This window comes from Pleurodeles waltl, chromosome 5 (assembly GCF_031143425.1).
Source record: "Pleurodeles waltl isolate 20211129_DDA chromosome 5, aPleWal1.hap1.20221129, whole genome shotgun sequence".
Lineage (NCBI taxonomy): Eukaryota > Metazoa > Chordata > Amphibia > Caudata > Salamandridae > Pleurodeles > Pleurodeles waltl.
In genome coordinates this window covers 409066347-409092239 of record NC_090444.1, presented here as the reverse complement: position 1 = coordinate 409092239, position 25893 = coordinate 409066347, and the positions used below count along the sequence as shown (strand labels likewise).

General features: G+C 45.9%; 1 protein-coding gene across 5 annotated transcripts in view; it reads right to left on the bottom strand.

Annotated features, from left to right (window-relative positions):
- GPCPD1 (glycerophosphocholine phosphodiesterase 1) overlaps positions 1-25893 on the bottom strand; it is a 741593-nt gene that overhangs the window by 569911 nt on the left and 145789 nt on the right. For all 5 annotated transcript variants that reach the window (XM_069234162.1, XM_069234166.1, XM_069234163.1 and 2 more), the window contains exon 5: positions 15988-16063. In XM_069234162.1, the coding sequence (XP_069090263.1) occupies positions 15988-16063 (76 nt within the window). The remainder of the gene's footprint in view (positions 1-15987; positions 16064-25893) is intronic.

Genomic DNA, 25893 nt, shown 5'->3' with positions numbered 1-25893 from the left:
TTACTAGATACTAATGTACTGATTGTTTGCTATACCACAATATACTTATGTATAGGAGGTGCAAACGTCTTACACAGCCACTGTCCTTTGTATCTATGCACACCAGAGGAGATGCAAACCCCAATACTGTAAAGAGTCTTGCGTGGATATAAACCCTGGAATTAAATTCAAAGAGTCTCAGATGTAATGTACAGAACTTTTCATTTCACAGATCCTCTGTGTTTTCTTTCAGAATCACAAACCATTTTCAAAGTCTCAAGACCCTGTACCACATTCCTGGCAATAACTTTAAAAAAGTGAGACACAAGGATGTGAAGGGGAAATAATCTAGCAGTGTTTGCATCATACTCGGTTCCCCACTGACTCAGTCGATTTGGATCTTACCAAAAATAAACAGGATGAGTATGTGAAGAGCAACTTCTGAGCTAAGAACCCAGAATTTCCCTGCACATCTGGAACGTACAGTAGAAGTGGTGTGCCAGGTTTATAATTTGATAGTTACATAACAGTGAATAATGATTAATATAGCACAGGAGTCTTGGTCTAAAAAACGTGGCATGCTTAATTTTTGCAAAAACAATTCTAAAGTTGCTGCAATGAGTAGCAAAGACAATGATTTGGAGAAGTGAGACATCCTATACTGTTGTTCAAGAGTTTTTTAAAGTTATTCGCCTATTTCAAGTAATAATCAAAGTCTTGGAACAAGGAGAAATCTTGTCTACATAAAAATATGCAATGCATCGGCAACACACACTTCACCAGTGATTGTTAAACTTAGCATGTTACCAACTAAGGAGCTGGTTTGAACCAGGACACGGATACACTTATCAGTACCACTATTAAGGGTAATAACAGTGCTGATATGCAGCAAACTGACAAATAAGTAATAGGTACCTTCTTCTACAAAAAGCAGGTGACTGATCCTAGTGTGAAATGGTAAAAAACAGAGGTGCTGGGCATGTCCAGGCCATTCCCAGTGCACCATGCACTACCACAGGCACAAAGTACTGCCTGTCCTCTGGTCCAGATGTCTTGACCTACAATCATAATTAAACAGACCAGCATACCAACACAGGAGAGGAGGATAAGTGATGTAGAGATTTTATGAAAGGAATATCTATTGTTAGCATGGCTATAACAGGTTATTCCTACCAAGGAGGAGAGCATTCAAAGCCTTAAATATAATGGCCTTTAACATTTTCGGCAAGCAGAATAGAAAAGAGATGTAAGAATTTGATTTATTACACAGCAATTGCCAACACATCTTCGTCAGCTACACTTATATAATTTATAACTGGAGTTGGCGCTCCAATAACAGCATTTGCAGAGGCTGCGCAGCAATTCTATTTAAAAGACAAGTCTGAAAAAATTATACTGTTTCAGTGAGATTTCACATATAATAAGCCTATCCGCTACATCACAACAGTGACCATCATTACGGAGGCAAATGTTAAAGTACAGAGGCTTTATAGTCTAAAGCTTCTTGCAGTGTGGAAATTTTGAAACACTTCATATTAAACGTAACATTCTCTCAATATAGTTTACAGAAAGGAATGCGTAGGAAGAAAAGGAATATATTACTTACCTTATAAGAATCTATTTGTTGCATGTAATGCTGTCGAATTACATGCTCTGCATATTCCTGCCCTCTAGTGTTGGGGCTCGGATGTAAAAAAATTGTGTTTTACTTAGAAGTCAAAATTTGAGTCACTTTATCCTGTGCTGCATCCTCTTCAAGGTAATGCACATTGTCACCGATTCCATCTTCAGACTGTTTTTCGCACATCGGTTGAAGGTATAGTCGAGCTGCAGCTTTAGTTGTGGTCATGCAATGTGAATGTAAATAAAGTGAATATATGAATTATTTGGGTATTATCTGGAACAACCAATGACTTCAGAGGTGGGTGGGCGCATGTTAATCTACAGCACTACTAGCAACAAACAGATGCTTACAAGGTAAGTAATATAATCCAGTCGTAGCATGTGTGGCTGTAGATGCACATGTTCCACACAATGGCAAGTCACTGGGTGCTGCAGATGTTTGAAATAAACTTCTTTACAGCTAGTCCTGCATGTGCCTGTTGGCTTGAAAGGGCAACCACACAGTGTTTGGTAAATGTGTGTAGGGCTGACCAAGTAGCTGCTTAGCAAATGTCATCTATAAGAATGCTACCTAACAAAGATATAGAATCGCCATTCTTCCTCTGCCAATGTGTCGTTAGAGGGGTGGGGGTGGATAAAAAGGTCCTCTCTGCCTTGACACAAGTTTGAATGCATTCCACTATCCATCTAGCAATACCTGCTTTGGACAGCGTGTGACCCTGTCTAGAGTTAGAAAAAGCTACAAACAATTACTGCATTCTCCTATAGGATTTAGCTCTGTCAATGTAATTTCATAATGCTTTGTTAACCTCCAAAGCGTGAAATACTCTTTCTGCTATAGATTCTGGATTAGCAAAGAAAACTGGCAGCTCAATGGTCTGATTGAGATGAAAGGATCGCAGGGTGTTAGACAAAAACTCTGGACTGGGTCTTAGAACTACTCTGCCCGATGTATTTGAAAGAAGGGCTCCTGTAAGTGAGCGCTTATGTTTCACTAACTCTTCTTAACTAGGTAATCCCCACTATAAAAGCAATCTTCCATGAAACACACTCCTGTCTACTTCAGTATAAGGGCTGAAAAGGGGAAACTGTGTGCCTAGTTTGTACCACAGTCAGATTCTATACTGGTGCAGGTAGAATCCTTGGAAGTATTATATTACCCTTTTTCAAACCTTTCACGAATGCTATGACAACTACAATTCTAAACAGTAAAAACGTACAGACGTGTACGCTAGACCTGACCGTTGAAGATGTAGTACGTAACAATAAATTCTGTACTGTAGCGTTAATAGGGCCAATGAGTACAATAAATTCTGTACTGTAGCGTTAATAGGGCCAATGGAGTTGTGCAGTACAAAAGCAATTATACATAGCTATATTGCAGTTATAGCAGTATTATGCCTCCCTGCTTCAAGGATGACCATACACTGAGGGCTGACTTAAGTATTCAAACTTCAGGAGCCATATTGAGCTGTCTGGGATCTGGGTGTCCAATTGTCCTGTGATTTTGCATCAGAAGGAACTGTCTGTTCAGAAGATTTTTGTGAGGGACTATCAACAACTCGAGTAGAGTGGTGTACCATGGTTGTCAAGCCCATGGGGGTGCTACTGGTACAAGGGTGAGAGACGTTTGCCTGCGCTTCCTCACCACATATGGAAGCAGTGGGACAGTCAGAAAAGCCTAGACAAACGTTCCTACCTAATTCAACTAGTGCATTGCCTAGTGACAGTGATAAAACCTGGAGGCAAAAAGTTGACATTTTGAGTTCTCATCTTGAAAGGAGATCTATGTTTGGCATTCTCCAAATCTGGAAGTGGTGCTGAAGGACTTGTAGGTGGAGTTCCCACTCAGGGAATTGCTGCTGCATCCTGCTTAAGAGGTCTGCAAATCTGTTGTCTATCCCCCCCCAGCGATATTCTGCCAAGTGTTGAATGTGGTGACGTACTGCCCATTTCCAATATGCTCTGTGCTAGCTGAGATAGCTGAAGGGGTATTCTCTATGTGATACAATGCGGACATATTGACCATTCTTACAAGGGCTACTTTCTGGTGAATTAACGAGATTAAGGCCTTGACAACCAACAAAATGCTAGGAGCTCTAAAAAGTTTGTGGTTAGTCCTTTGTTCAGTAGTCAATACTCCTTAAAGTCATCTACAACTTGTGCGCCCCAAACCTTGAGTGATGCGTCTGTGGTAATGGTCACTTGTGGAATTAGGGCCTTGAAAGGCCCAAAACAGCACTGTATCCTCCAGATTGCCATCTGCCTGTAACCAAAGGGATATCAAACATTCCTGCAAAGGGGTGCATGGGTAGCCTGGCATTAGGTGTAATGGCAATCCAAGAGGTCATCATGCCTAGAATACGGATTAGGTTTTAGGGTGGGGGACTGGGGGGGGGGGGGGCAGTTTTTGTACTGGGGGGCGGTATTGGGCCAGGCATAGGGGCATTTGTAGTTTTTAAGGTGTGGGGGGGGGGTACTGTTTTCAGGCATAGGGCGGGGGATTGGGCCTGGGGGTGCTACTGTTTTAGTGAGGGGACAGGGGCGGGGGGGCTAGGTTTTAGGGCGGGGAGTCGGTTTTCAGGCTTAGGGCAGGAAGACTATTTTAGGATTCAGGGTGGGAGATATGGTTGGACTCATTTAGGTTTCAAGTTGAAGGAGGAGTATTTTTTTGGAATGACTGGGGGCCGGTTGAGCTAGGACCTTTACCACGGATATGCCTTTAAAAACACAAGTTTTTACAATGTAATTCATTGTAAAGGCATGCGTGAGAAGGGATATGCTTAGTAATGGCACTCTCATTGTAATGTATGCGAGGTAAGGATGTGTGTTGCAACGGAATGCGTGGTTCCGGCATAAAACCCACACACAACAGCACTTCCAACAAGGAGACACTGAGTCCACTTGCTGTGAGGAGCATTAAGCCACAAACTTGGCTCAACAGCAGGTGTATACTGTTTTTGTCGAAGGGATGCATGCCAGCTGGAATAACATCACAGATTCTAGTATGAAGTTAAAAAAAACTTAACTGTTGCCCCTTAATCTCCAGGCATGAAGGTGGAGTGCAGCAGGTTCAGATACAAGACCCTGCCTTGCTGCTGTGATATCAGTCCCCCTCCACCCCGAAGCGGCACACATTCTCATGCCCTGAAGTACTAGATAAACTCTCCATGACCATCCAAAGCCACCAAGATGACTTAGGCCAAGTTGGTCCTGATCTTGAAAAAAATCAGGGCAGAAATGGGATTGGCTTAAAGGCATACAAGAGTCCAGAGTTCCAGTGTAAGCAGAATGTGTGTTCTAGAGACAGTGCTTTGGAAACTTCAACATGCAAAACTGCTGACACTACACATTCTCAGTAGTGGCAAACAGATCAACCCAAGGTTCCCAGTCTTGGGGGAGATAAGCACCACCTTCAGATGCCGATGCCATTCTTGGTCTTCAAGGCATCAACTGTTGAGTTAGTTTTCCCTGGCATTCAGAGATTCTGCCATGTGTTGTACGATCCGAAAGATGACCCGACGTTCCAGTTATGTCTAGAGGCACAGGCCCATGACCCCATGCCACTTGTTGCAACACCACATTGTGGTAGTATTATCCGTGAACATCTGAACTACTCTTCCTCTGGTAGAAGGAAGGCTTTCAATGCCTAGCAGCTTGTTTTTAGGTCCAGAAGGTTGATACAGAGCAGAGAATCAGACAGACAGCACAGTGCTCTGATTATCTCTTCTAGGTTGCCTCCACAACCCAGAAGTAATGCATCAGTCACTACAGTCAGGTCTGGGTGGGGAAGGGAGTGTTCTGCCGCTGATTCAATTGTCGTCCGTTAACCACCACTGCAGACCTTTTGCAGTTTCCTCCAAGATCCCGACCATGTCGGACATATTCCCTGACTGCTGTGTCCACTGGGACTTCAGGTCCCACTGCAGAGTGTACACATGCGTGTGATTCACCAGCAGGATGCAGAAAGCAATCAGACCCAACAGCATCAGAGAATCACTGAGATCCATGATGGAAGCTCAAACAATGTCCAAGACTGAATGTCCAAGACTCTCAGCCCTGAAGGGTAAGCGTAGGACTGCACCATGTCCAGAATGGCTTCCATAAAAGGGAAAGTATGAGAAGGAGTCAGGTATGATTTTGGCATGCTGATAGTGAAGCCCAGAGAATGCTTAAGGTTTGCCGTAGTCTGGAGGTGGGTGACTGCTACCTTCAGTGAGCCCACCTTCAACAGCCAGTTATCAAGGAAAGGGAAGACTGCAAACCCTGGCCTCCTCAAATGTGCTGCAATCACTGCCATCACTTTTGTGAACACCCATGAAGCATTGGTGAGGCCACAGAGGTGCACAGCAACCTGGACATGCCCCTGGCCTACCAAGACTGCAGATAACGCCTGTGGGCCTGCAGGACAGGAATGTGGAAAAAAGAGTTCAGTCTCCAGGATCAAAGGCTGAAAGGTTTGAGCCAACATGATCATGTTGATTGTTTCTCTTTCCATGAGGTGTTGAAAGGATGAAGTCCTAGGATCAGAAGGTGCCCTCTATACTTTTTCGGCACAGGAAAGTAGCAGTAATAACAACTTTGCCCTACTTCTGATGCTGGCACCTTCTCAATAGCTCCTTTAGCCAAGAGGGCTTGCACTTCCTGAAGTTGCAAGGAGAGATAGTCAGCCACTCAGAGGATAAGAGTAACGGGGGTTCCAGAAACGGAAGGGTGTAACCCCGCTGAATGATTTGAGACACCCACTTGAGGGAGGTTATTGCTTGCCACTGTGACAGGTGGTGTTTGATCCTGCAGCCAACAAGAAAGCTGTGGTGCATCGAGGGCCCATCAAAGAGGACTGGAAACTGCAACAGCTAGAGGGACGGGGGACCTGACACGACAGTACGTGGTTATGGGTTCCACATCTTCTGTGGGGTCCGTGCCATGGCCATGCAAAGACTGGGAAGGCTGGAATTGCTGGCATGCATGGAAGCCTCAGTCAAGGCGAAAGGGGCACAAGGAGGAGCACTGCTGTCGGGAACACAAGGAACAGGCTAGGGATCTAGCAGTGAGTAGACTCTAAAGCATTAGAGCTCTATGTTAAGCCTTACTGCGGAATAGACCGGAGCAATCAAAGGGCATGTCTAACAGAGAAGATTGAAAAAATAACTTTGGCAACACTAAACAGCAATATCAATGCACATTCCCATAGTACTCCTAAGTGTGTTGGTGATTAAGGGTGCTCATACACTAAAACACATCGTTGCCATGATGTGCCTCCTGGAATTTCTAAAAAGAAAACCAGTAACAAATGGTCAAAAATTATTTATTTTTTTTCCACGGAGCACACCAATTATTTTTTTCTCTGTTATTTTTGATATCTAAATGTAAAAAATCAAAAGTGGTTAAATAGCTGATGATAGAAAATACAGGGAGTGCAGAATTATTAGGCAAGTTGTATTTTTGAGGATTAATTTTATTATTGAACAACAACCATGTTCTCAATGAACCCAAAAAACTCATTAATATCAAAGCTGAATATTTTTGGAAGTAGTTTTTAGTTTGAGCTATGTTAGGGGGATATCTGTGTGTGCAGGTGACTATTACTGTGCATAATTATTAGGCAACTTAACAAAAAAAAAATATATACCCATTTCAATTATTTATTATTACCAGTGAAACCAATATAACATCTCAACATTCACAAATATACATTTCTGACATTCAAAAACAAAACAAAAACAAATCAGTGACCAATATAGCCACCTTTCTTTGCAAGGACACTCAAAAGCCTGCCATCCATGGATTCTGTCAGTGTTTTGATCTGTTCACCATCAACATTGCGTGCAGCAGCAACCACAGCCTCCCAGACACTGTTCAGAGAGGTGTACTGTTTTCCCTCCTTGTAAATCTCACATTTGATGATGGACCACAGGTACTCAATGGGGTTCAGATCAGGTGAACAAGGAGGCCATGTCATTAGATTTCCTTCTTTTATACCCTTTCTTGCCAGCCACGCTGTGGAGTACTTGGACGCGTGTGATGGAGCATAGTCCTGCATGAAAATCATGTTTTTCTTGAAGGATGCAGACTTCTTCCTGTACCACTGCTTGAAGAAGGTGTCTTCCAGGAACTGGCAGTAGGACTGGGAGTTGAGCTTGACTCCATCCTCAACCCGAAAAGGCCCCACAAGCTCATCTTTGATGATACCAGCCCAAACCAGTACTCCACCTCCACCTTGCTGGCGTCTGAGTCGGACTGGAGCTCTCTGCCCTTTACCAATCCAGCCACAGGCCCATCCATCTGGCCCATCAAGACTCACTCTCATTTCATCAGTCCATAAAACCTTAGTAAAATCAGTCTTGAGATATTTCTTGGCCCAGTCTTGACGTTTCAGCTTGTGTGTCTTGTTCAGTGGTGGTCGTCTTTCAGCCTTTCTTACCTTGGCCATGTCTCTGAGTATTGCACACCTTGTGCTTTTGGGCACTCCAGTGATGTTGCAGCTCTGAAATATGGCCAAACTGGTGGCAAGTGGCATCGTGGCAGCTGCACGCTTGACTTTTCTCAGTTCATGGGCAGTAATTTTGCGCCTTGGTTTTTCCACACGCTTCTTGCGACCCTGTTGACTATTTTGAATGAAACGCTTGATTGTTCGATGATCACGCTTCAGAAGCTTTGCAATTTTAAGAGTGCTGCATCCCTCTGCAAGATATCACTATTTTTGACTTTTCTGAGCCTGTCACGTCCTTCTTTTGACCCATTTTGCCAAAGGAAAGGAAGTTGCCTAATAATTATGCACACCTGATATAGGGTGTTGATGTCATTAGACCACACCCCTTCTCATTACAGAGATGCACATCACCTAATATGCTTAATTGGTAGTAGGCTTTCGAGCCTATACAGCTTGGAGTAAGACAACATGCATAAAGAGGATGATGTGGTCAAAATACTCATTTGCCTAATAATTCTGCACTCCCTGTACAAAATGTATTTACTCTCCTATACCGTCATGGGCCAAAGTAATATAGGTTCTCTTATAAGCATATACATAACAGCATTTCTTTCAAAAACGTATATAGAAATGTATTTCTTCACCACAATAATACATAACGTACAATACAAAACACAAACGAACACAATAATAATCCACTGTCAAGTGGCTAATGCAAAAATACATTTCGGGTTATTGGGACTATGTGGTGTGTATTTAAGCCCACAGGTAGCATTAGCCTTATTGACAAAAATACTTGTGTATATTACTTTGGCCCATGACAGTATAGGAGAGTAAATACATTTTGGATTTCCTATCATCAGCTATTTAACCACTTTAGATTTTTTACATTTAGATATCAAAAACAACAGAGAAGATTGGACATCCCGTGAACCTCAGTCGATCTCAGCCAAGCATAGCAGCAGAGTGCCATCATTGAGGATATGGCCATGTCTAGTGAGTCCGTGGGGTCCAGTCCACAACGAACAGTGAACTTTGCTGTGTCACGACCATCTAGCAATGCCTGGTTGAAGATAGCCCAGCCCTCTTCCAGCAGCATGAGTCTCACAAGGCACAAGTATATCGGCTGGCTCAAGAGGCTTACAGTGTTTACGCACCGCAATGCCAGGCTGTTGGTGTCTCTTTGATATCCTATCTGGTGGGATGCTAGGGAATGTGCTTGGGTGAGTTTGGCCATGGAATCCGGCACCACCAGGCTCTTGGGAGAGGGATGCTGGGAGAAAAAGGCTGAGTCTCCAGAAGCAGAAAGGTGCCAGTGTCGTGTGGCGTTGAGGCTGCTCCGTCTCAGCGTTTGAGACGAGTATATATTCCTTTTGATGGAGTGACACAGGTGGTGCCGAAAGCAGGGCAGAGGGGACTGGAACAGGCGTTGATGTACAAGTTACTTACCTTTGGTAACGATATACCGGGTAGAGACATTCCAGTTGCAGATTCCTTACTTTTGCCAGTAGTCCCTCTGCGCACCGTTGGGTGGCGTCAGTCGACTCCGCGGGCGTCAACGTGCCGACGTCACGGTCATAATTAGGTGCCACCCCAGCGCGCTGACATCAGTTTCTTTTCATGACTTTCCACACCAGCAGTGCAGAGCCATGAAGAACACTGAGAATGGTGTGCCAAAACTAGGGCCCTTACAGAGAAGTACCTCTCCCTAGAAATCAGTTTGCAGTGCGGGGAAGATGGGTGGGTCAGTAAGGAATCTGCAACTAGAATATGTCTCTACCAGATATATCTTTACCGAAGGTAAGTAACTTTTACAGCTGATAGATACTTCTAGTTGCAGATTCCTTACCTTTGAACAGATACCCGAGCAATACCATCCCCAGTGGTGGGCGGCAATCTAATATCACACCAAAAAGTCCTGCAGGGCCAAACGGCCAAAGCAGCCGTCCCTGCAGTCCAGATTGTCCAGGCAGTAGTGTTTTGTGAACATATGTAAGAACACTCATGTTGCGGCCTGACAGATATCAGGGACTGGAACTCCACGTGCTAACGCTGTGGTAGCAGCAGTTGCTCTGGTTGAATGAGCACGCAAACACTCAGGGGGTTGCTTTTTTCGCCAAAGCGTAGCACATCTTGATGCAAAGGACTTCCCATCGTGAGATGGTCCTCTTCTGCACCACCTTCCCTTTCTTCGCACCCACATATCCCACAAAGAGTTGATCGTCCACCCGAATTCTTTGGTACGATCTAGATAGAACACCAAAACTCTTTTTGGATCCAGATGGTGGAGTCTCCTCCTCATGAGAGGAATGTGGGGGTGCGTAAAAAGTAGGCAAGGTGATCGATTGGCCTATGTGAAAAAGTGTCACCACTCTGGGAAGAAAGAAAGCCCGGGTACAAAGCACCACTTTCTCAGGATGCACTGCTAGGAATGGTGGCTTCGAAGAAAGGGCCTAGAGCTCATTTACTCTGCGAGCAGAGGTGATAGCAATCGAGAAAGCTGTTTTAAGGGTTAAGAGCAATATAGGACAGTTGTGGAATGGCTCGAAATGGGGGCACGAGGCATGTGAGGAGCAAGTTCAAATCCCACTGGGGCGTGATTAATGGGACAGGAGGAAACATGAGTGAGGCCTTTAAGAAACCTCCCAACAATGGGAGATTTGGAAAGGGAAGGTTGGTCTGGTAGCCGTAGAAAGGCAGCGGTGGCAGACAAATATCTCTTGAGGGTGTCCAGAGTAGAGTCCTGCTGGGCAAGAGAGAATAAAGAGGAGAACCTTTGAGAGAGGTGCAGAGAGGGGAATCAACAGATTTGTTGATACACCATGCCACAAATTTCTTCCAACGACAGGCGTATACCGTTTTGGTGGAGGGACGACTGGCTGACAAGATGACATTACAGACTGTGGGAGGAAGGTCAAAAGCCATCAATTTCTGCCGCTCAATCTCCACACAAGGAGGCAGAAACTGGGTAGGTTTGGGTGGACAACCGTCCCCTGCTGATGTGACAGACGATCCTCCTTAAGGGGCAGTCTGATCAGATGATCGATGGCCATGCTCAAGAGCTTGGAATAACAGACTCTTCGTGTCCAGTCCGGAGCCAAACTTATTTGGGCCCAGCACCTGATCTTCAGAACTCTGGGCAGAAGTGGCATTGGCAAGAAGGGGTAAAGGAGGGCCGGAGTTCCACTCGTGACTAAAAGTGTCGCAGAGAGAGTGCTGTCTTGGAAACTCCAACACGCAAAACAGTTGACATTTCGTGTTCTCTGCGGAGGCGAACCAACCCAGGCTCTCCTCACGGCTGAAAGAGACCTTGCGCCACCTCCGGATGGAGATGCCATTTGGGATAGATTACGCATTGACGGCGGAGTTTGTCTGCTCTGACGTTCAGAGACCCTGCCAGATGTTGAACCACCAGGGAAATGCCCTGGCGTTCCAGCCATGTCTAGAAGCAAACAGCCTCTTGATAAAGGGGCCACTACCCTACTCAGCACCGCTTGTTGCAATACTACATAGTGGTGTTGTCGGTGAACAACTGCACTACTTTGCCTTTGAGAGAGGGAAAAAATGCTTTCAATGCAAGTCGGATCGCCCGGAGCTCCAAAAGGCTGATGTGGAGCCCAGAGGCCTCTGATCTCTGCCTCTCCCACGTGGCCGCCCGATCCCAGGAGTGATGCATCTGTCACTACTGTGAGATCTGGTTGGGGGAAGGGAGAGGAATCTGCCACTGACCCAATCTGGATTCGAAAACCACCACCGCAGGTCTTTCGCAGTTCCCTCTGAGATCTGAACCATGTTGGAGAGATTCCCCTGATGCTGAGCCCACTGCAACTTCAGGCCCCACTGCAGAGCCCGGCATGTTGGACCAGCAGGATGCAGGGGGCCAAGAGGCCCAACAGCCTCAGAGTCATTCTCACTGAAAACCAGGATAGAGGCTGAAACATCGGTATCATAGCCTGAATATCCTGGACTTGCTTTTCGGGAGAATAAGCCTGAAACTGTGCTGTGTCCAAAACAGCTCCAATGAAAGGGAGCATTTGAGAGGGAATCAGGTGTGACTTCGGCACGTTGATAATGAACCCCAGCGAATGCAGGAGGTTCGCCATAGTCTGGAGGTGGGAGACAACTTTCTGGGGCGTGTCCACCTTCAACAGCAAGTCGTCAAGGTAGGGGAAGACTGGGACCCCTAACCTGCCCAGATGACCTGTAACCACTACCATCACTTTCGTGAACACCTGAGGGGCACTTGAAAGGCCAAAACGGGAGCACAGTGAACTGAAAGTGCTTGTGACCTACCACGAATCGTAGGTAACGTCTGTGGGCTGGCAGGATGGGAATACAGAAATAGACATCCTGCAAGTCCAACACAACCATCCAGTCTCCAGGGTCCTGGGCAGAAAGGACTTGAGCCAGGGTTAACATCTTGAACTTCTTCTTGAGGAAGAGATTGAGGGATGGGAGGTCTAGGATAGAGCGAAGACCCTTGTCCTTTTTGGGCACCAGAAAGTAGCCGGAATAGCAACCACGACCTACTTCTGGTGCAGGGCCCCCCTCTATGGCTCTCTTGGCCAAGAAAGCATTGACGTCCTCACGAAGAAGTTGCAAATGATCCTCTGACAGGTGATCAAATGATGGTGGCATGGCTGGAGGATAAGTCTCAAAGGGGAGGGAGTAGCCCCTTCAGATGATCTGTAAAACCCATCTGTCCGTGGTAATGATTCCCAGTGGGGCAGATGGTGGCAAATTCTGCCACCAACTGGTCCCAGATGTCCCAACAGACTAGGCAGGTTTTGATACCGAGGAGGTGGAGGGGGTGGACTGGGCAGCCTGCTGACTCCCTGATCCATAAGCTTAGTGGATCCCGCGTACACGCTGGGCTGTACAGCATGCGCGGTTGGTGGTCCAGTGGAAATGGATGTGGTTGGGTGCTCCTTCACTAGCCATGAAAGAAGCAAGAGGCGGACTGGGGGGGGGTTAGAAGCGGCTGCGAGGCCAAGGGACCGAGCTGTAGCCCGGGAATCCTTAAAGCGCTCAAGAGCAGAGTCCGCTTTGTCTCCAAAGAGACGAGTGCCATCAAAGGGCATGCGCATCAAAGATTGCTGGACATTCCCCGAATACCAGACGTCCTCAACCGGGGGGAGGTGGGGGCGCGTCTCAGTGCCATCGTCGATGCAACCGATCTGCCTAGTGAGAGGGTCAAATACAGTCCACAACGGATCATGAACTTGGCTGCGTCTCTCCCATCTGTCAGGGCTTGGGAGGGAACTTGAAGCAGCACTTGCGCGACCGTATCCCAGACAGTATGGGAATAGCTGTCCTGCAGTGTTCATGGACCGCAGAAGAAAACATCTCTCTAAATTGTCCAGTCTTTTTGATTCCCTGTCCAGGGTGCAGTAGGGAAAGCGCCTGTGAATGAAGAAGCCTGGATGACCAGGCTCTCAGGCGTAGGGTGTTGGGTAACAAAATTTGGGTAATTTGGCGCAGGCCGATGGCGGTGGGCAATCGTTCTATTCACTGGAGCCCCTGTGCTGGGTTTAGACCAGGTCCCCAGTAGGACATCCGTAAGTGCTTTGTTGAAGGGAAGAAGGGGTTCTGAGTTGGAGGCCCTAGGCTGAAGCACTTCGGTCAGGAGGTTAGGCCTAACCTCCACACAAGGAAGCTTGAGGTTCAAAACCTCAGCCGCCCTTCTCACCACCACAGAATAAGACACTCCCTCCTCTGTATTTCAGGCTCAAACTAGTCTTCTAAAGGGTCCAGTGAACCCTCTACACTATCCCCATATCCATAGTATTAGGGCTCAGGATCAACCCTGGGCACAGCAGAGTCCATGGAAAATGGAATCGGCATCGAGCAACGTCGTTCCGACTCTGGGTCGTCAGGAATGAGTACAAGGTCGATGCCGACAGAGCACAATCTGTGCCAGGAGCAGCGATGTCTTAACCGATGCTGGGGAAGGTCAAGTTGGAACGACCGGCGTCAGGACAGCTCTGGAGGCTGATCCTGAGGTGCCTTCCAGAGTCGGGACCGAAGTCGCTGACTTTGAACCCGAGGAGACCCTCACCCAGCAGTGGCATCTCTCAGCTCAGTGGGGCTCAAAGTCACCAGACAGAGCTGCTGGCCCAAAGATTAAGTGTGTGGTGTTGTAAAACTCCTAGAGTTATGCAGGGGTCACTCCAGCTCCGTGGAACTCTGTGGAGGAGATTGGGCCACTGGTTGTAAGGTCGAGAGAGGCCTAGAAGCACGGCACTTGCTACAGAAAGCTGAACGTTTTGAAATCAACTTCTTTGCCCCCTCATGAATTGCCTTGGGATGCAGCGACATGGTCGGCACAGGTCCTGGAGTCATGGCTCAACCTTAGGCACCACAGGCAAGCCAAAAGGTAATTGGATACAGGCAGCTATCGGATATCCTTATAAGGTTTTATTCCAATGGGCTTGAAGGAGGGCATGTAGCAAGCACACTAGGAGCAGCTGTAAAAGAATAGACAAAATGTCGGAAAAAAGTGGGCAAAACACAACCGAGGTAGATGCCACCTAGTGGAGGTACTGCTCAAGATTTTCCAGATCCAGTCAGAAGCCTTGGAAATATTCTAAGGAGATGAATCTGAGGTTATAAGTCTCCATCAGAAGTAAGTTTAACATGCTGCGTTTATTTTACCTTCATGTACACAATGTTAAAAGGGGATTTTGTACGACAGATGCTACAGCACACTTTATACATTCTATGGCCACATTATGGACATCCAGGAGAAAAATTGCATCTCCAATAGACTTTCATGTATAGGATTTTACATGAACTCATGGATAAGGACATTTTACAATGTAATCTCAACAACTACGCAAAATGGCATACCGAGGTCCATGCAGGCAGTGGAGAACTATTCCGGCATTTAGGATTATCAAAGAAGATCCTACAATGCAAATATATCTACACCACCAGAAGAGCAATAAGGAACTATTTGGATAAAGGTATTTTTCTTGAGTCACAAACAGACTAGACAGTCTTCCTAGGACTCTAACAGGTACTTATTTAACGATAGTGTCCTTTTAAAGACATGAAGGGCTAGTGTTTAGCTTTTCAGCTGTCAAACCCAGAGACTACAGGTCTGATTAAGGCAATTCACATTATAGACTGCGGACTGAGCAAACCTACTCCCCGTGGCACAGTTCCCTTATCCGCCAAATATGGGAGTGCCCTGAAATAGACTAAAACCCAGAGTTTAGCACTATAAAAAACAGGCTGTTTAGTGCAGAGCAATACTAGTTAAAGGCCATAGTCAGATGTGAAGTGTCTCTGTAGCTCTCTGGGAGGCCACAAGACGAGGTACACATTGGAGGTATCACACTACTCTCATGATCTCTTCTTTGAAGTTTAAAATGCAGAGAGCCAACACTTGATACAGGGAAGGAACTGAATTATCATAATCAGGGTTATTAATCGAGCATGTCTCCCAGCTCTTGGAAGCACTGCAAGAGTCCAAGTACAGAGTTTTAATTCTTGATACGAATGCAGCTTTGTATCAGTGCATCACATTTGAGGAACACGCTGAGCATTTGTGGTGGCCAAATAGATCCAAAACCTTAAAGTTAGGCTGACTAGAAACAACTAGGTCAAGATAAAACTGGTGACATTGCAAATAATGTGCAGCATATAACAACATTTTATTGTTACTTCAATCAAGACAAATCTTGGGTAGATTGTGAAGACCAACACAAAGTATACCCTTGTATTTCGAAAAACACTAAACTTCATTATTAATCATTGGAAAAACTTACTTTCATAATGAGGCCCATGACACTATTACAAAGATGTATAAAGTTTAATGCAATTAACATGGTTGTTTCAAACAGTCGTTGTGTGTTAAGAAAATGAAAACAACAATACAACTTTTTCTGCAAAGAATAAAATCAAAACTGAATGCATATGCTCTTTGAAGGTGCAATTGATGGCCATACCTAAAGGGCATACTGATCTTGGTTGCAGGTGAGTCTCCCACTTGTGTACTATGACTTGGCAAGGACCACCCGTAGTCTGCAATTTAAAAGTTACATTACTGCAACATAATTTTCATTATTTGTATTTTTCATTTACTTTAACTAGGCTGTACTAGATTCCTGAATAACCCTCCTCTAAAGAAGTCCCACCTTCAATTCTAAAATAATGTGCAAGACAGATCTGAACGAAAAATTAACTACTATTTCCCGTTCATCATGGTAATCTTAGTTAATAAATATTGAACTGTTCCGCTCATATACAGTATCCGATTTTACTCTTACCAGTGAGAATACCATTAAAACTAAAAAAAAACTGATAGCTAAGAACTCCTTTCATTAAAAATTACTTCAAAGAAACCAGGAAGAAATGGATGGCACAAGGTAAGCAGCATTTGCATGAAGGGACACTTCTTTAAGGTAGCAAGACGTTTCACTGCCTACAAGGCTCTGTAGCAATTTGCTGCCTCAGTTCGTTTTGATTAAACTGAATTCTTACCTCACATGCAGTACCATCCTGATGACACCAAGGGAGGAGTTGGAGCCTCTTTATTTCTTCTACTAAGGAATCCCATAAGGCAAAACTAGTATTTTCCCTTTGCCATCTTGAAGTTTTCAATGATAGGCAAACGGCAGACATAAAGTAATCATTGTTGACAGACACCACAATTTATGAGGCGTTAATCTAAGCACTCCTCAATGCTTACTATAGAAGCTGGATCAGTGTGGTTTAGGAGGATGGGTGTACATTTTGTTGGCATCTCAAGAGTGCTGTAACTGTGCATCGGCATTCTGCTTCAGGTTTCTGCCTCCCTGTCAATCTCATCCTCTCGGGTCTTAAATGTCTTCCAGACAACAAGAACGGAAAGTTTGTTCTCCTTCATATCATGCAAGCCTGGCAGGAAGTCTGTAGAAAGGACCCAGGAATCTTTTTTGGTTGTAACCTCACACGGAAGGGGAACTTCAGAGGGGTAAGGCAAGGGGGGGGGTGGTGCTTTCCGAACAGTGAAGGCAAAGCAGCAGAACTTTCGAGAACGATGTCCAAAGGGAAGAGCCCAATTGTTAGGGAACTTATTCAAAAGAAAGAAAAAGAACGGCGGTAACTGCCAGCGACGACATTGTGGTTATTTAGACCTTCAAGGTTCATTGTTCACTTTGAGCTCCACGATGCTGCTGCTTTTCTAACTCACTTTTCTTCAACTTCCTTCCTTTGTTATGAATGATATTTTGAAAGGAGTTTCAGCCCCTTAGATTTACACAAGTGATGTTAATATTTTAACGCCTGCTTTTAAAAAATTTCCAGTATCTCTAATAAAAGCGCACCAGGATCTCACAGATGAGCGGACCTTTTCAATGTTTAGGAGTTGAATTAAGATTCCCATAGTGAAGGTGGGAAACGTAGTGAGCATTTAGATATCAATGCATGCATGATCGTCAAAGCTTTTGTAAACGCGAGCAACAGTATTTGCAAGGAGAGAATTTTGTAGACTTTATCAAAACACAATCAGCTATATTGTAGCAATGCTTAACTGTATAGTATGTTTAGGAAGCCTGAAACTGTACAAGCAAGGATTTAACAATTAATGTAGCACTTCGGATAATTATCAGCCGCATTATTTCAAATACTTAATTGAAAATAAAAAGGCACGTTACAATTCGGGGTTATAAGGGAAGAATTCCTACTGAAAAGTTGAAGCTTACTTTTATGGATCCCCCAGTACTTACCATTTGGTCACTTAACAGACAATTGCACTGTTACTGCTGATTAATGCAATTTTGCTCGGACCAGGAAGAAATTACACTTACCTGAAAAATATGTCCTTACTCAAAGGTAAGGGGGGGTCCAGATGTGACAGACATTCCAGAAATGTTTTCCAAATGCGCCCCACAGTGATTTTTGCAGGCATTAACTTCTAAAAGGGTGTACTTTGCTCTTAGAAAGCAGCACAGTCATGGCTAATGAACGCACACACAGCTGATGTTAAGATTGCTTATCTCTTCTTTTTGTGGTCTCACTAAAGACAGCTTGAGATGCTTGGTGTACAGCAGTCAACACTTAATTTATTAAAGTGCGCCTGGGGATGCACACTGCTCGTGACTGGAAGGCTGTGTTTATTTCACTACCCTGCTTCTGAGTTAATGTCCTTCCCTAGTTTTGTGCTTGTTATGCCCTTAAAGCATTTAGGCTTCACCCTGCTTTTTCACTGGTTGAGGGTAAGTATCCACTGTTTACGTCAGTAAACTATTTTTCCTTTTGATGTTTCACAGACAACTCAGCTGTAGGACACAAGGTGGTTGCTTTTCCAACTCCTTTTTCTTTCCCCCTCCTCTCTTCCTCCCCAGCACTTCCTATCGTCATGATTCTCTCCCCACCCCCCCAATCTTATACCACTGCAGACAGCAGGGAATGTTGCCAACTCATGAGGCACCTCAGTGCCTGATTTCTGCTGCTAGTTGGTTTGTCAATGCTTGTAGAAATACGTCACATGGACAGGCAAAGTCCACAGTAGCAGGTAGCCAATTGGATGTTTTTTTTTTTTTTGTTTTTACTTCCGAGTTTGCAGCCATAACTTAAGCAAGACATAATTTCGCAGCCATCTTGAAAATATACAAAGTAATGTTCCATAATAGCTGCCCGTCAGTATTTCCTTTGAAAAAGCATAGGGAACTGCATTGCAAGCAGAGTAAAAACCACTAGAGTACGGCAGCCATTTTAGGACATTTCTGGTATTTGCTGTTCTTTCAGGATGGTCACAATGCAGTCTATGAAACAGGTAGGCAATTTTGGATCGGTATTACAACACTATGCTGTATACATATTGCTATACCACTCTAAGATGGCTATCAAGTTGCATCTACAAGCAACCTCACCGCCCTTTTTAAAGGTGCATTTCGCTGCATAACATGCTCTAGTAGTGGGTTTGTATGCCTCCTTAAGAATATCCATCAAGTGTGTGAAATTTAGTAAAATATCTAATTGTCCATGGGACAGTTAGCTTCATAAATCTACTCGTCTTGTGAAAAAATGCACTTGTCCCTATGATGCCACATAGTGCGGCAACGCATTATGGCAGCAATTTCATTCACTTTGATAATACCCACTCTGATTATTCAAGGGCTCCTACTATAGTAAGGTTTGAATACTAGTAATTCTCTTATTTTGCTACCTTTCAGCACATCTACATACTGGGGCTGGAGGATGTGGAAAGCAATAGTTCCGGTGCTGGAATGCCCTTTTGAGTCTGTGCAAACCTAACTGGAAATTTACTCCCGACAATGGCAGAAGAAACTTTTTCCAGGACTGAGGAAAAAAGTGGTTGAAGCGAAAGTGAAACAGTAAACACTGAACAGATTTTCATGTGAGCAAATCTATTTGCTCGTGATAAAACGCAGCAAATAAATATTTCCCAGGAGTACAATTTCCTTGCCAACGTCTGTAAATTCTTGTGAATTTGTGAAAGGCGCAAATCAGCACTAGTGCAAGGACATTTACCAAGGGTGCACTTTTTTTACTTTAAGAAAAGGCCCCCTAGTTATACCTGGCGTTAACTAAGACCTTTGGTTTTTTTTCCAAATAAAATTCTATCTTTCTATCGGCAGGCTCCACTGGGAGTATAAGCATTGTGCTCTTTCACAAGATGCATATAAGCACACAAAGTAATTTTGTTCACTACCAGGACCATCCACGGAAATGTGGGCATTATGTGATCAAAATGGAGTGAAGGGAGTCACTACTGGGAGGCAGTGGTAGAGCCTCTAGAGGGTTTTTCACTACAGTCACTGCTATTACTGCCACTGTAGGGACCTTTGCAAAATCCTCTAAGTAGGATAAATAGGGCTGTCCCTTTCAATAAGCGGACGAAGTGTCGGTGGCTATTGTTTTGAAGGCTGTCTTATACTGGCCTACGAAAGAACTGCAAGAACCAGGGTTTTGGAAGGTACCCATGGATTTGGCCACCTCATTTTTCTTCATCTGTCCAAGCACCTGATCGATCTGGTGGCCTAGAAGGTGCTCTTTTTCAAAAGATGCATTGAGGATGGTTTGCTGTACCTCAGTTTTGAAGCTGGAAATGCGTAGACATGCATGCCGGCGCATGAGGACACTGGTGTTGATGCCACGCACAGACGTGACAGCAGAGTCCAAGTTGCACCGAACAGATTTATTATATATAAGCTGGACTTCGATGATGATTTCTTGGCCACTCTTTCTGTGCTCCTCTGGGAGATATTGTAAGAGTTCCTCCATTTCATCCCAGTGGGCACAGTCATACCTAGTGTAAGGAAATGCCTTCCTTGGCATGGTTACCCCCCCCCCCCCAACTTTTTGCCTTTTGTTAATGCAAGTTATGATTGAAAGTGTGCTCTGGTCCTGCTAACCAGGCCCCAGCACCAGTGCTCTTTCCCTAAACTGTACCTTTGTCCCCACAACTGGCACAGCCCTGGCACACAGGTAAGTCCCTTGTAAATGGTACCCCTAGTACCAAGGGCCCTGTGTGGTCAGGGAAAGTCTAAGGGCTGCAGCATGTATTATGTTACCCTGGCGACCCCTCATGCACACTGCCTCACAGCTTGTGTGTGCTGGTGGGGAGAAAATGACTAAGTCGACATGCACTCCACTCAGGGTGCCATTCCCACATCCCACTGCCTGTGGCATAGGTAAGTCACCCCTCTAGCAGGCCGAACAGCCCTAAGGCAGGGTGCACTATACCACAAGTGAGGTCATAGCTGCATGAGCACTATGCCCCTACAGTGTCTAAGCCAAATCTTAGACACTAAGTGCAGGATAGACAAACAGTATATGGTCTGGGAGTCTGTCACAGTTCCATAATGGCTACACTGAAATCTGGGAAGTTTGGTATCAAACTTCTCATCACAATAAATCCACACTGATGCCAGTGTGGGATTTATTGAAAAATGCACACAGCGGGCATCTTGGGGATATCCCCTGTATACCAGTCCAATTCCTAGTGTTAGGCTGACCAGTTCCTGCCAGCCTGCCACAACCAGACGAGTTTCTGGCCACATGGGGTGAGAGCCTTTGTCCCTCTGTGGCCAAGAACAAAGCCTGCACTGGGTGGAGGTGCTTCTCACCTCCCCCTGCAGGAACTGTGAATCCTGGCAGTGAGCATCAAAGGCTCATGCCTGTTACAGCACCCCAGGGCATCCCAGCTAGTGGAGATGCCCACCCCTCCGGACACAGCCTCCACTTTTGGCGGCAAGTCCAGAGGAGATCAGGAGAAAAACAAGGAGTTTCCTACCAGTCAGTACAGCCCCTAAGATGTCCCGAGCTGTGGTGACCCCTGCCTTAGGAAATCCTCCATCTTGGTTTTGGAGGATTCCCCCAACAGAATTAGGGATGTGCCCCCCTCCCTACAGGGAGGAGGCACAAGGAGGGTGTATCCACCCTCAAGGACAGTAGCCATTGGCTACTGCCCCCCAGACCTAAACACACCCTTAAATTGAGTATTTAGGGGCGACCCTGAACCCAGGAAATCAGATTCCTGCAACCTACAACAACAAGAAGGACTGCTGACCTGAAAGCCCCGCAGAGACGAAGACGACAACTGACTTGGCCCCAGCCCTACAGGCCTGTCTCCAGACTCAAAGAACCTGTACAGTGATGAATCCAGCGGGACAAGCGACCTCCGAGGGCTGACCTGCACCTAAAGGACCAAGAACCTCCCAAGGACAGAGGCTCCTTCCAGAAACAGCAACAAAACAGCAACTTTAAAAAGACTCTCACTTCCAGCCAGAAGCACGAGTCTACACACTGCACCAGATGCCCCCCTCCCAGGCGACTCCAACGACGTGGACACCCTGAGTCGACCTGTCTGCTCCCCCACAGAGACTCCTCCATAGAGGATCGAGAGGCTCCCCCTGACTGCAACTGCCTGGTAACCAAGGAACCAGACGCCTGGACCAAGCACTGCACCTGCAGCACCCAGGACCGAGAGGAACCACCTACCAGTGCAGGAGTGACCAGCAGGCGGCCTTCATCCTGGCCCAGTCGTTGGCTGGCCCGACAAGACCCCCTGCGACCTGCCTGCATCGCCAGAGATGGTATATACAGTGCCAACTTCCTACACCTAGCAAGCAGGCCTTGAGTGTTGGCCATGCACCAGGGGTTGGTGGCTTGAGTAGCCACCCGCTATCTAGAGTCGTCTGTTAGCTTGCTCTCCTGGTCATGAGTCGGAGCATCGCTAGCCGCTTGTGAACTGTCTCTTTCTTTTATTAGAGACCACCAGGAAAGCTGCAGGAATTCGACCTCTAATAAAAACAGGGTCTGAGGGAGAAGCTTTGTATTCCTTTTCCACATGTGGGGTGATCAAATATTCCCTGGCAGGAACCCTTAAAAATTTCCTCCGCGTGTCTCATCCTTCCCTTGGGAAGGAATTGTGCGGTCTTGTGGGATGTATTGAATGTTTGTAGGAAGTTGGCTCTCGGGACAACCACCACCTGGGCTAGGCAGAGGGTCACCTGGGGGTCACTCCTGTGCGGAGGTTCGGTTCCTTCTGGTCCTGGGGGCTGCGGGTGCAGTGCTGGTTCCAGGCGTCAGGTCCCTTGTTACAGGCAGTCGCGGCCAGGGGGAGCCTCTGGATTCTCTCTGCAGGCGTCGTCGTGTGGGGTCGGGGGGGGGGGGGGTTGTCTCTGGTTACTCACGGGCCCACAGTCACCGGGGAGTCCTCCCTTTGGTGTTTGTTCTCTGGATCTCGAGCTGGGAGTGTCAGGTACAGAGTGTGAAGTCTCACACTTCCAGCGGAAAACGTGCAGTCTTTGGCAGCTGCTTCTTTGTTGCAGAGAAGTAGCTGGTTTTGCTCACGGGAGTTTCTTGGTCCTTTGGTCCAGGGCAGTCCTGAGGCTTCAGAGGTCGCTGGTCCCTGTCAGATGCGTCGCCGGTTGCAGGTTTTCGAAGTTGGAGAGAGGCCGGTAAGGTCAGCAGCGGTGGAATCTAGTTTCCTAGGTTCAGGGGTGCCCCTAAACACTGAATTCAGGGGTGTGCTTAGGTCTGGGAGGGCAGTAGCCAATGACTACTGTCCTTGAGGGTGGCTACACCCTCTTTGTGCCTCCTCCCTGTGGGGAGGGGCTCACATCCCTAATCCTATTGGGGGAATCCTCCAAACTCAAGATAGAGGATTTCTCAAGGCAGGGGTCACCAGGACACCTTAGGGGCTGTCCTGACTGGTGGGTGGTGACTCCTTGTTTTTCTCATTATCTCCTCCAGCCTTGCGCCAAACGTGGGGGCAGTGGCCGGAAGGGCGGGCATCTCCAATACCTGGGATGCCCTGGGGCACTGTAACAAAAAGGGGTGAGCCTTTGAGTCTCACTGCCAGGTGTTACAGTTCCTGCAGGGGGAGGTGAGAAGCACCTCCACCCAGTGCAGGCTTGTTCCTGGCCACAGAGCGACATAGGCACTCTCCCCATGTGGCCAGCAACATGTCTGGTGTGTGGCAGGCTGGCAGAACCTGATCAGCCTACACCTGAAGTCAGATTGGTATTCAGGTGCCCTTCAAGATGCCCTCTGGGTGTATGTTACATTACATTGCACACTGGCATCAGTGTGCATCTATTGTGCTGAGAAGTTTGATACCAAGCTTCCCAGTTTTCAGTGTAGCCATGATGGTGCTGTGGAGTTCGTGTTTGACAAACTACCAGACCATATACTCTTATGGCTATCCTGTACTTACAATGTCTAAGGTTTTGCTTAGACACTGTAGGGGCATAGTGCTCATGCACATATGCTTTCACCTATGGTATAGTGCACCCTGCCTTAGGGCTGTAAGGCCTGCTAGAGGGGTGACTTACCTATGCCACAGGCAGTGTGAGGTTGGCATGGCACTCTGAGGGGAGTGCCATGTCGACTTAGTCATTTTCTCCCCACCAGCACACACAAGCTGAGAGGCAGTGTGCATGTGCTGAGTGATGGGTCCCCAGGGTGCATAAGACATGCTGCAGCCCTTAGAGACCTTCCCTGGCATCAGGGCCCTTGGTACCAGACGTACCAGTTACAAGGGACTTATCTGAGTGCCAGGGCTGTGCCAGTTGTGGAGACAAATGTAAAGTTTAGGGAAAGAACACTGGTGCTGGGACCTGGTTAGCAGGGTCCCAGCACACTTTCAATCAAAACTTGGCATCAGCAAAGGCAAAATGTTAGGGGGAAACCATGCCAAGGAGGCATTTCATTAGTGTTTCAAAGAAGAAATCATCCTCGATCGGCTCTTTGTCTAGGGGCACCTGATAAGTAGCCTCCTTCTCAATGAGCTCCTGAAAGGAGATAGTAACATTTGGTGGCAAAGATAGGCATCTGTGTCAGTGTGAGGGAGGGTCAACATCATATTGTGACCACGGGTCTGTGTCTTTTGGGAAATTTATGGTAGGGAGGGGGCGGTCCTGAGGTGTAATGTCAAGGGGTCACCATGAGAATAAGGTAGTGAACGGGGGGTGGTGGTATAGTTGGTGGTGGAGAAGAAGGCAAAGGAGGTTGTATGTCATCAGGGTCTCTAGCCACCCTCTTAAATTTAGCAAGAGGCATAGGAATATCAATGGCCTCTTCAAAAGTAAGCCGATTTTCAAAAGTGTAAAAATGACAGACTTAACCAGAACATGTCCTCCACTTTGTGATCTGGAGAGAAACACAGAGGTTACAGATCTGGTGCTGGCCAGTCCATGGGAACTTCGCGTGGCACTTATGGCAGAAACGGAAGGGAGTCCATTTCATTAGAAGTTCATTCTCCTCTAGAATGAAACTGAGAAAATGGCAGCCTGACGGGCCTCTGTCAGATCTCACTGATCCGACAGGTAGTTTCTTCAAATCCTGGAACCCAAAGGATAGGAAATATGCATTTGAAAGACAGCATGGGAGGTATCCTGAACGGAAGAGTTGGAAAAAAAGTCTCGAACTGGAGCTCGTCGAAAACACGACCTGGCCAGACAGCGGAAGTAAACAAGCTAACAATTGAGTCAAAACCCATGCACATTACCAGCAAAAGGAGTATATCATACCTATAAAAAGCACCATACCTCGTGACTCAAAAGACTTTTCAAAGAAAAACAACTCACAACCATCCAGACCAAACACTAGAAGGCATAAGTATGCAGCACTGTGTATTTACAGCTACATATGCCAGCAAACAATGATTATTGCTGCAAGTAAAACCTAAGTATGAAAGCAACTAAAAAAAAAAATATTAAATATAATAATCAGGCTACCAATGCCTATCTGTAATGTCATTACGTTCAACTGAAACTAATTCAGCAAGGTAACTCAAAGCTAATGGGACATAATGAAAAAGAATCCAAACAAACATGGCTATGCTGCAAGTAAGTGTGCAATAAAGTGGCCTTACAAAAGAGAAATAAAATATATTTATACTGCATTTCTTCAAGTTCTAGTTACAATTGCCTCCTGTACCAATTTACAATTTATGCTACAAAATGTATTCACAAAGTTAGAAGAAAGACCTGGGAGGCCGCCAAGCACTGACGGAAAATACATGAAAAATGTATTTCAGAATAGGGCCTGAAAATTATAACAGGCAGCAATTATTACTCTTCTGTAATTTACAACAGTTATAAATAATGTCATTACGGGGAATTTACAAAAAGCGAAACACTTCCTTAACCTAGCACATACCATGCGAGAGTTAGAAACATAGGTACAGCTTCTCACATTTTCTGCAACAGATGCACCTCATCATTATTAACGTTTTGGGAAAAGAAAAATAAATAAAGGCAAAGCGAACTATAACCCCCCCTCAAATGCACTGCTTATGACCTCACGTCATATTACTCATGCCATGCTCTATGGGCTCATTTATGACAATACTGATAATTCAAGCTTCTTATGTATACACTGTTCTATATAAGGGTATA